Source organism: Panulirus ornatus, chromosome 2 (assembly GCF_036320965.1).
Source record: "Panulirus ornatus isolate Po-2019 chromosome 2, ASM3632096v1, whole genome shotgun sequence".
NCBI lineage: Eukaryota > Metazoa > Arthropoda > Malacostraca > Decapoda > Palinuridae > Panulirus > Panulirus ornatus.
In genome coordinates this window covers 24,921,764-24,934,139 of record NC_092225.1, presented here as the reverse complement: position 1 = coordinate 24,934,139, position 12,376 = coordinate 24,921,764, and the positions used below count along the sequence as shown (strand labels likewise).

The 12,376-nt window shown below is 37.1% G+C and overlaps 1 protein-coding gene across 2 annotated transcripts in view; it reads right to left on the bottom strand.

Annotated features, from left to right (window-relative positions):
- Positions 1-12,376, bottom strand: part of LOC139754501 (son of sevenless homolog 1-like) — a 147,270-nt gene that overhangs the window by 82,098 nt on the left and 52,796 nt on the right. For both annotated transcript variants that reach the window (XM_071671785.1, XM_071671794.1), the window contains 3 exons: positions 10,207-10,279; positions 7,212-7,329; positions 1,126-1,282 (listed from right to left, as the gene is read on the bottom strand). In XM_071671785.1, the coding sequence (XP_071527886.1) occupies positions 1,126-1,282; positions 7,212-7,329; positions 10,207-10,279 (348 nt within the window). The remainder of the gene's footprint in view (positions 1-1,125; positions 1,283-7,211; positions 7,330-10,206; positions 10,280-12,376) is intronic.

The window sequence follows — 12,376 nt, the reverse complement described above, 5'->3', positions numbered from 1 at the left end:
CTCAATGGAAAACTTAATCCATCCTTATAATTTCCCTAGCCCTTCCCCAGGAAATACTTTCCCATATTTCAGCCTATAAAGAAGGTTCTAAAAGTAACTGGTGTTGAGTTCTTGAACAATAAGTTGAAAAGCCCATACATTTTTACCATTTTCAAGTATCCTTTCCTGAAACTTCAAGAATTATCAAATTATTCAAAAATACATGGTGTGATTACTACTTCCCACCATGTAATTTGATTTCCATATATCACAACAACCTTAATTACCCTCACTATTGTAAGACTCATGAGTAAACTGCCAGGTCAGTCAGATTGACACATTCACATTAAGCACCTACGAGGGCATGTTTCTCTCTCACAGCCATTAGGGTTAATGACGCCTACTTGGAGTCTGAGCATGGCTACGAGTGTCAAGTCTCTGTCTAGCAGCTGCTAAAGAATCCCTGACAGATTAGATAACTGAAGCTAGATGTTCTATGGTCAGAGGATGATGTTTGAAAAGTCCAGGAACCTGGGATGGTCTTTCCTGACTATACACATTTAAAATATTTCTGTGATATTTTGGTGTGTAAACACACATTCAGTGCAATAATTGGCAAGTTATTTGGGCCTCTAGTTCCTAAACTTGTATTCACATTGAAAGCCACTGAACTGAAATTTAAGAAACTGAGAACTACGATATTTCTCAATTTCTATCTCAGGAATTATTGCAACACTACTGTATCAAGTGAAAGTCATTTATCTTTTATCATTCAGTATGCTATCTGTTGTCTTTTGCAGAAGAACAGCAAAAGAAAAGGTTTAGTTCAAATAAAGATATATTACTGATAGTGCTCAGTAGAATAAACCACAATATTTCATTAATGCTACAATTTCACATACCAGAATATCCATAATTACCTAACACCCAAAACTTACATCTCTACACTTCTTTCAGCAAATATAGTATTGTCCTCTCTCTGTCAATATCGTACCTTACTTGATCAACCAGTATCACTCAAAACAAAATAAATCTAACTACAACAGGTACACAAGTGATTAAACAATCCAATTGCAGATAAATTAAATTATGATATATCTAAAAAGTAATATCATATGATGATTATTACACATTTAACTCATTTACCTTGATGAGTGGAGTTCCTGAGTTTTCTTTTTCTTCTATGATGATATTTGACTCTGAGTCTTCTATGGCAAACTGATATACTAAAGAATCTGGAAGTTTCAAGGGATGCTGCTTCTCCTCATCTAATAATATACTGTCTAAAATTCGTTCTAACATACTGCAAAGAAGAAAGGTTTCATATAACTCATATATTTTCTTTTTGCAACATAATTTGAGATAGAGTATTCTGCAAAACAACATCTGCATACCATTCATAAAAGCTCACCATAAATTTCATGATTACCATTTTGTACAATTCAATCCCACTTCTCTTACAGTATTTTAAGACAGCAATGGCATGGCTTCCCTCTTCTTTGTCAAATACCAAAAAGGGTTAATATATTTATCCATATAGGTGTTTATTAAAACAACCTTTTCTCTATTGTTTGTGGAGATGGGAAAGACAATGAAATGCCATCATCAAAGCCATTTTATTTATGCAATTTTTTTCAGTTTTTTCTTCATTCTCGTCTGCCATTTCCTATGCTAGTGAGGTAGTGCCAGGAACAGAACAAAGAAAGTCCTCATTCACTCACATCCATCCTCTAGCTGTCATGTGTAATGCAAGTCAAAACCACATGAAATGCCAAGAGCATGAGGTGAGGTGCACAAAATCTAATCTCAATACAGCATCACAAATAGACAAGTTATCAGATTTTCCTTGTTTTTTTTTCCTATAACAACGAGATTAAAACCTCTTTCTTTTAATTATTATTGAAAATATTCACAGTCACATTGTTTGGAGGGTCCCCAATGGAGAACATATCAATGGTTTTCAAGGGATTCAACCTTTCACTACACTGTGCCACTATTGTGGCATTATGTAATACAATGTGCTATACCAATATCAAAAATGTATACCTTAACACACTCAATCCTAGATGTCATCAAGAACCTAACAACACTGCTGAAATAGATATCATGCAACAGAGGCACCTGTACATCATCAAAGGAAGTGTGAATGCATTATCATTTCAGAAAAACCCATGTGTAAGAAGTAACAGTTGTAAACAGTTTTACAGTAAAAGAAACAATTTCTTTTGTATCATTGTGTATATTATTGATAAAAATATGGTAATTTTTCATCTATTCATGTAAATAATCTCCTGCATTATAAATGTAAATACAAAAAATAATGCAAATAAATTCTAAATACAAATAATTTGCAAGTATTACTTATATCATGTAAAATCACATACTGTAAAAAATCATAAAGTGTATGATGTGTTTAGATGTATGTAGAATGAAATCACCTGTACATAAATATCCATAACATCATACGCTTAGAAGAATAATGAGGATCCATACTGCCAACTGGGCCTACCCAATGGCAATTCAACACCTTTCAACACTGATACAGAGGAAAGGATACTAATCTTTTTTTTTGTGTGTGCATTCTTCAATATGTGACAAGAGATATTCTGTAAAGGCATTTTTTTTGAAGGCTAATCAACTTTTCAGAAACAAAGCATACTGAAAGGGCTAAACACCTGTATTATCTCCATGACACATCCCATAAGCACAATCTTTTTTTCAACTTTCTTCTTTATGAAAATGTGGGGTGATGACATCAACAGGAAGGGCCAATGCCAGCAGCATGGAAGCTCCTTACCTATATGAGCATACACGAATTATGGGTTTTTCCTGGTGTGACTAGACTCTATAAACACCTAGTCACATATCAAAATTGATTTATTTTCAAGGCATGATTTCACAGTACACATACATTATATATTTTTCACGTATATTTTATGTGTTCTTTATACAGGTAAAAGTATTAACATGTATGAAAGAATTAAAAACTATGTGCACCAAAAGTATCAACCCTCGTATCTAGAAATTGTTTCCTTTATTCTAAAACTAATAAGAGAGCGAGCCAACACCTGGTTTCCCACCCTGATGACGTATACACTCTCTCTCTAACATTCTGTCGGCTACAGAGATAAGTCATATTTCTTCTAACTGTGACAGTATGTTGCAAGTGAAATCTATGGATACTTGGAGGGAGCTACATCAGCTGGCATCTTAAAGAGAAGCAGGTAGCTTTAATATGTTGTGGAACAGTCTATAAGGGAGCAATATATGGGCTAACTTGTAAAATATGACCACCAACACACATATCTATAAAATACACACAGACAAACTTCACTGAAGCAAACTTGAACCATTATGGTAATGAAGTCTTCCTTCTACAGTTTTCATTGAAGTATGTCCAAAAAGAACAAGTCCTCTCACTGAGAGATGTGAAAACTGACCAAGCAACTGGAGTTGTCAAAATCTTTATTATGGGATATTATGGAAAACATTTGAACCATCTGTTGCTGATGCTACATCAGTAAATACTCTTCAAGGGCATAACCAGGATTTAGAACAAGGGAGGATTTCCACCAACATTCCGACACCACTGGAACAGACTTCACTGTTAATGGAAAAGACTGACCTAACCATGGTTATAATGAGTGCATACTTTCCCACTCAACTTCCCTGCTCATCATGCTTGATCCTGCCTGACCTGAGCTTCCTGTCACAATGCAAAATAAATTCAAATGACCTATTTTTGATTACTGTGATACTTCTGGCACTAACTGTTTAGCATGGTGTCAGGGATGGTGATAATCAGGAAAATCTAGTCCAGACTAAATATAACTCCTACCCAAACACTGGTTATGCTGAAGGTGGGACTGACATCTACACACGGCAGTCGGTGTCACAGCTGGTGACTACCTGAAAGTCCAGGAATGTGTCATACAGTATGTGCAGGTGTCACTATCAGTTAACAAGATTTAGTTGTTAGCAAGCCTCGTGGTGAAAACTCCTCTCACTCCTCTCTAGGTCTAGGTTTGCCTTCATCTTTTTTTTAAAGTAATAGTGGTGAAGGAAAGGTATCGTTAAAAAGAACAAAAAAGCTAGCTATGCCCTTACTTTTGTTTGAAACTATATTAATAATATCAAGACTATGCACGACAGTGCCCCTCCATACTTTAATGTGAAATAAATACAAGTTTCGTATCACATGCCACAATTATCTATATCAACATTTTGCAAGATTTTCACATATCAGTGAAACAGTTACTCTGTAATCTTTCTGATAATACAATTCAAAATTTCATCTCAAGCAAGAAGGCAAATCTATTCAATTTTCTCTCTCCCTTCCTTTACAATTTATCTATTACTTACAAAAATTTAGTAACTGATGCATGGAATTAATAATCATTAATCTACCAAATCTATATATAATAGTAACATAAGAAAGTGTTTTGGAAACAGCTGAGTTAGCGCATCAGCAATTTTGATGCAAGAGATCAGGTATTAGTGACGGGTGATTTCAATGAGAGTGGATAATGTGGCAGCTGCAAGTATAATTGGGGGCTGGGGAATTCAGTAAGGTGAATACAAATGGTTAACAGCTTGTGGAGCTGTGTGTTGAAAAAATACTGGTGACTGGGAATACCTGGTTTAAAAAGAGAGACATACATAAGTATCCATGGAGTAGGGAAGATGGTGAGCAGGCATCAATGGATTACATAATAAGCGATAGGAGTTCAAAAGAGAGATTCTTGGAAGTGAATGTGCTCAGAGGGGCAACAATGGAATGTCTGATCATCACCTGATTGAGGCTATGGTTAGGATTTGTAAAGGCTTTCAGAAAAGACGGAATGAAATGGGTTAGAAGAGGGTGGTGTAAGTGAGCTTGGAAAAGAGGCTTGTGTGAAGAAATGCCAGGAAAGAATGAGTGAAGAATGGCGAAAGGTGAGAGTTAACAAAGCTAAAGGAACGGAAGAGGAATACGACGTATTTAGGAAAGCAGTGCTGGTACATGTAAGAGAAGAGTGCAGCACACAGAGAGTAGGAGGAAGGCGGTGAGAAAGGGTAGTGGGTGATGGGATGACAAAGTACTGTTGCTAGTGAAAGAGAAAAAGAGTTTTGTATGGGCTGCACTTATAGGAATGGAGTGCAAGTGATTGAGAGGTATATAAGAAACAACAGGAGGTAAAGAGAAAGATGTAGGGGCTGACAATGGGGCAAATGAGAGTTGGAGTGACCAGTTATCAGCAAAATTCAAGAAAAGTAAGAAACTGTTTTGGAAGGAAGGTAATAGTACGAAATAAACGAGAAAAAATGGGGACACTAATGAAGGGAGCCTATGGGAAAACAGTAATAGGCAGTGAAGAGTGAAAAAGTTACTAATCTGAAGGACTGCTCAATGTGTGTGATGATAAGGTGGTAGATACAAGATGTTTGGGTTGGGGTGGTATAAAAACTGAGTCATGATGGCAAGCGGTTTCGAGAAAAAAACATGTGATGAAAGCCTCATACAAGAAAAAATGTGGCACAGCAGTTAGGGTAAATGGTGGTGCAGCTGAATTTATTAAAAAAGGGGTGACTGCTCTTGACTGGTTAGTTAGAATTTCAAATGCTGTATAGATCATGGTGAGGTGTCTGAGGATTGACAGAATGCATGTATAATGCCACTGAATAAAGGCATGGGGAAAAAAGGTGAGTATTGGAATTATGGAAGTTTAAGTTTGCTGAGTGAACCTGATAAGTTGTTGAGAAGGTGGTATTATACACAGAGTATCAGACTAGGTAGGAATAATTTGGTTTCGAGTGGTACAGGATATGTGGATCCGAGGTAAGTCGTTGTTCGCTGATGATACAGTGATGGTGGCAGATTCAACTTAGAAGCTGCAGAAGTTAGTTTCCTAGTACAGGAGAATATGTGAAATGTGGATCAGAGGTAAGTCGTTGTTCGCTGATGATACAGTGATGGTGGCAGATTCAATTTAGAAGCTGCAGAAGTTAGTTTCCTAGTACGGGAGAATATGTGAAATGAGAAAGTTTATGTGTGAATAAAAGCAAGGTTATATGGTATAGCAGTGAAAAGAGAGAAGTTAGCTGGGGTGCGGGTCTGAATATAGAAAATTTTGAGATAGTGAGGGGTTTTACGTGCCTGGGAGTGGACATGGAAGTGAATGGTACCATGGAAGTCAAGGTGAGTCATAGGGTGGGTGAGAAAGTGAACATACTAGGAACCATGAGGAATGCATGGGAATAAAAATCACAATCTGGAAGGGTGAAAATGGGTATAGTACTCCTAGTGGTGTTATAAGGACGTAAGGCATGGGTTATAAATGAGAATGTACAGAAGTGAGTCTGCTGGAAATGAAATGTTTGAAAACAATATACTGTGTGAGGAGGGTTGATCGAGTAAGTTAAGATACGATAAGACAGAGGTGTAGTAATACGAAAATCAAAAGTGAGAGAGCTTGAAGGGAGTGTGCTGAAATTGTTTGCACATATAGAGAAAATGAGTAAGCAGAGGTTGAAAACGAGGATGTATGTGTCAAAAGTGGATGGGCGAAGGAAAAATAAATACCCATTTGGAGATAGAAGGATGAAGTGATTAAGATTTTGAGTATGCATGACATGAATATGCAGTTTGGTGTCAGGCATGCATGGGATAGAGTGTAATGGAGTGATGTGGTGTATTAGGGGTGATGTGCTATCAATGAACAGGACCAAAAATATTGGGGCAGCCAAGGTAAAACCACTGAAAGGCTGTGAGCCCGGTTGTGTACTGGGGGCTGTTGTTTCAGTGCATTACACATGACAGTTAGGGAATGGATGCGAAAGAATGAGGCCTTTTCTTTAATATTCCTGGTGCTATCTTAATAATGCAGGAAACAGTGAATGGATGTGAGTGAATAACACTTTTTCTTCACTGTTCCTGGTGCTATCTCAATACTACAGGGAATGGTGAACAAGTATGAAAGAAAAGAAAGTACCATATGCACTCATGGACAAAAAAGCAAATGTCACACTTCAACACAAAAGTGCAAAATTATCAAAATAAGAATCTATGCAACAGATATCAAAAATGAGAAACTGAAGCTAATATAAGTTCTGATCTAAAATATTTACACAAACCCATATCAAGTGAGCTGATGGTTTCATAGGTGATACTACCATACATGTAGAAAAAGGACTTCTATATGTACTGCTCTTTATTTTCCATCAAAATACATTACAAAAGCTTATTGCCTCACCTGCGAGTGTTGAGCATGACAAGAGCAGCCATCCAGGTATTCTTCTCTTCCGCAGATTTGGCAAGTAGCACCACACTTGGCTGGTCCCTTGGTCGAATCTCGAATGAATGTTTCACCTCTGTTCCAAAACAACCCCAAAGCTGTCATTAGAGATTTACACTCCTCAAAAAATTTACTAGCATTGGAAATCTTTATGTATTGTTCCTACCATCTATGAAGACAACAAGGACATATATTACATTGTCCACAAAAGACATTGTCCACCACAATATATCTTCAAAGGTGATACACAGCTAAGGTTTATTTTGTGTAAAAGCATATTATGACGCTCTTATATGGTTGCTGAGACTAGTGTTTCTAACAGTGTAAGCACTAGCAACCTGCCTCGGTATGCATCAGGCTATCTCAAGGGAAGGATGTTCTTTCTTTACTCTTCCTGGCAGTCACTTCATTCTAGGAATTTTGATTCTGGGCCCTGTTTTCTTTCACCTGTGCTTCATGATGGTTGCCCCTTGCCTGTCTAAGGAGAAGAAAGCCCAAATTCTCTCCTGGAAGCATGAATATGTGGGTACACGAGATTTCTAGGTGCACTGGGTGTTGAGAACACTATCAGGTAATTACTTCCTGCAACACCTCATCAGTATCATGCCTCACTCAGATCAAAACTGTCTGGACCCAAAACATGGACCTAGAATGCTTAGGAACCTTGCTAGTTCTATGCCCGGAAATCAGCAGATGGTAATCAAGGCCACAAGAGAGATGATAAAGTTCTAAAATGTAAGTGTGCCACTGCCTATGAAGACATATGAGAAGAGGGACAAGGATTTTTCCAGACACTAGAATATCAGGGATTACAAGATACTCCAAAAGATAGGATGAGAGGGGTAATCTAAAAACTGTAAATTAAGATACTGACTGAGATACTGAAAATTAAATATGATGACGAGGTGTGGCTGTATGGGAAAAGTGGACATGTGCCATAAAATTATAAGAAAGCAGCGATGGTCTGACAACAAAAAAATTTTCAAGTATACACCCAAACTGCACCTGAACAGCTCATTTACCAGAATTATACATTACAATAACTCATAAATAAAGAACAAATTCATTTACTAGAAGGCAAAACTCTGTTTTAAAAGAATTTTGAATTTCAAATGACCACCTTCTTTTTGTCTCAGCACCAAGTTGATTTTCTGGTAAAATCACATGACTGCTTTGGACTGTTACTGTTATGATTTAGTAACAAAAGAGCTGTTGTATAGCATAAGTAAACCATTTAGAAAAAATAATGAAAAAGGGCACAAGAGAGGGCAAGCAAATAGCATGTATGAGGTAGAGGTTACTGGTAATTCATTCTCATATAAATATATGAGTATACTATTTTGTATGTGTGCCATTAAGTAGAAGTAAACACAGTCAGCAGGAACATTAGGTAGGAGCCTCTGCAAAGACTGCACTACAATTACCCTCAGCTAGTGGCCCTGTTAAGAGTGAGGCCCTAAAGGATATGAAGCAGCACTGGAGTTAACTAGTTGTGGAGACTCCATTGCAGTGGCCATCCCCTTGAGGAGGTTCCAGGTAAGAACAGACATTAGAGGTATACATAGATAGACAGATATTCCTAACATCAGAGAAGTTGCCAACATTGCCAAAAACCATCTAAACCACCAACTCTCCCTCCTCCTACCATCTTATACACTTCCTATACACTAAGTCACTGATACAAGCAATTCAATCAAAACATTAAGAGATCTCTCCTACTACAGGCCCTGACAACATGTCAAACTTTCAAATAAAACATCAAGGCCCATTTGCAATCCAAGCTACACAACAAATCTTTAACATCTTGAAACTTGCTAACATAATAACAATCCTAAAGCCCTCTAAACCATCCACCACCCACTTCTCCAACTGTCCTATATCACTTCTATGCTCAGTATCCAAACTCTGTGAAAAAATGATCCACAACAAAATTGGAGTAAACATCCCATTCTCATCCACTCGGCATGGCTTCAGACCTAGACACTCTATCACCAAACTATGTACTGAGCCCAAACAACACATCCTAGATATTTCAAACCAACTACAACCCTCCTCTTGCACAGTACTACTGACAACAGACACCAACAAAGCATGTGACACTGTCCCCTGACACATCCTCAAACAAAAAGTACATGACACTACCCTCCACGACAAATAGTGGTAGGCCAATTTCATAGCCAGCCACCATATTCTCACCCACACAGCACAGCTTCAGACACAAACACCTTACCACCATACTGCACACTGAGCTCAAAGCATTCTAGATATTTTCAACCAACCACTGCCCTCCTCCTTCACAGTATTAGTGGTAATGGGCATCAATAAAGCATTTGACACTATTCCCTGACATATCCTCACACAAAAAATACTCGACACCCCCCCCTCCATATAGATAAAATGTGGTGGGACAATTTCATATCCAGCCACCATAACTAGTCATTCATAATGGCTTCACCTCTACATCACTTAATGTATACAAGGGAGTTCCCAGGGAGTATTTCTTTCAATCATATCCTATACAACCTCCACTACCTCATGCAAACATAAACAAGGAGGTCCTTTCATGTGCAGAAGACCTCACAATCACCATAACACCCTGACACTGCAGTAGCAACAACAAACATGCAGCAACAGATTCCATAATTTGGAATGAAAGCTCACCCAGAACAGAATGTCAGCATCTTCACAAAAATCTTCAATTACTCTTTGACCCCCAGACAGACACATACCCAGTTCACACCCTTCAGTCTCTTTAAATGGACAATCACTTCCCTTGAACAAAACACTAATCATTCTAAGCATCACATACAAAACACATGACATTCAATCCCCACACTTATAATGTCATAACAAAAGCAACAGATAAACTAAATGTCTTCAGAACACTAACTAGGACCTATTTCTTTTTAAAATTACTCCTTTTAAGTTCAATAAAATAATGGAAAAAAGTTACCTTCAGTATCTTCTCTGTCAAGGATCGCCACCATTCTCATAAGAAATTTCTCCTTAAATCTGTATTCTCCAATCTGAAAGAAACAATCTTACTTAGATAAAAAGAATTACAATACATATGAGAAAATTTCATATTAACACACAATAGATTCATATGATACTAAGTGTTTCAATAAAATTGTCAATAAAAAGAATTAATCTTCCTAATAACATACCCTGCATAACACTGGTCTTTGGGATGGTATATTTTCCACAGAGTAAAAAAGAGATACTCTAATAAGTTTCAGAAGACAAATAAGCAAAACACCTCAAGTAAGAAAGCATCTCTATGCATCTGCATAACAAAGCTGTGAAAGACCACAGCATAACATCCTGGTGTTCACTCATCTCATAAAGGAATGGCAACTGATACCAACAAGAAAATTGGATTCAGAATATGATTCCTCGCTTTTCTTTTCTGCACAATATATAAATGAATAGGAACAAAGAGACCCCTTTGACTCCATCAAGCTATACAAATAACAGTACAATGAAAAGGTAAAAAAATCCCAGAAAAAAATTATGATAATCTAAGAATTTAGCATAGTATGTATAAATAACTTCAACAAAAAATACACAGGACCAATCTGATTTTCTTACAATTCTTTATGACATTTGTAAAGTGCTGTAAAGACAACTTGCTCAAATATAATGATGTACATTGCCAGTAGCCATGGTACATGTGTAATTACCTATGTGTAATTACCTATTTGTAATTATCTACCTGTACAATACGTGGAAAGATTTTTACACTCATAGGGCCCAAGCTCTTGAACTTTCTGTGCCATTAGGTGGCCTTTTAAAGCCTTTTAAACTGTCAGCATTCACTGCCTCAGTTTGTGTCTGTGTATGTGTGTGTGTAAATACTCATCCATACATATGGGATGGGAGCTTTACATAAGTGAGGGCTAACTTTTCAACATATAGTATGGCCATCACAGTTTTCCTGATAGTCAAACTTACTTTATAATAGCTTAGCTTGTTCCATGTGTCTATTACTATGTTGCTAAAGAAATGCTTCCTCACATTCCTGAAGATGCTTCTTTATCTTAGTTTCCTCTTAAGACCTCTAGTTCTGCATTCTCTTTTGAAATTACACTCATCTCTTCTACAGAAATTTTTTTTCCTTATCTTATCCTGCTGCCCTCCAATTTGGGCAGGACAAGGGCTTCTATCCTCTGTTCGTAATTCATACAACACAATTTTGATACAAAGCCCACTGCAATCCTTTAGGACTTCTCTAGCATTCTGATGTCTTTCTTCTGGTAAGTAGACCAAATACATAACACAAATTCCAGCCTGAACAGCATATACATTATCTTTCTAAAAATCTCTTTGCCTGTGTAAATGATGACTATTTTGACAATGACCAACAGCATCCTACTTCTGCCCACCCTAGTTACCCAGTAGAAAATGAAAAAGAATATGCAGGTACCATTCTTTCTCCCTTATCAACAAGAATAAATAATTCTACTAACTAAAATATCAAAACTGACAATAATAATAATAATAATAACAATAATAATAATAATAATAATAATAATAATAATAATAATAATAATAATAATAATAACAAGTAGTGGTGATGTGAGAAGGAGATGGAGTGAGTATTTTGAAGGTTTGTTGAATGTGTTTGATGATAGAGTGGCAGATATAGGGTGTTTTGGTCGAGGTGGTGTGCAAAGTGAGAGGGTTAGGGAAAATGATTTGGTAAACAGAGAAGAGGTAGTGAAAGCTTTGCGGAAGATGAAAGCCGGCAAGGCAGCAGGTTTGGATAGTATTGCAGTGGAATTTATTAAAAAAGGGGGTGACTGTATTGTTGACTGGTTGGTAAGGTTATTTAATGTATGTATGACTCATGGTGAGGTGCCTGAGGATTGGCGGAATGCGTGCATAGTGCCATTGTACAAAGGCAAAGGGGATAAGAGTGAGTGCTCAAATTACAGAGGTATAAGTTTGTTGAGTATTCCTGGTAAATTATATGGGAGGGTATTGATTGAGAGGGTGAAGGCATGTACAGAGCATCAGATTGGGGAAGAGCAGTGTGGTTTCAGAAGTGGTAGAGGATGTGTGGATCAGGTGTTTGCTTTGAAGAATGCATGTGAGAAATACTTAGAAAAGCAAATGGATTT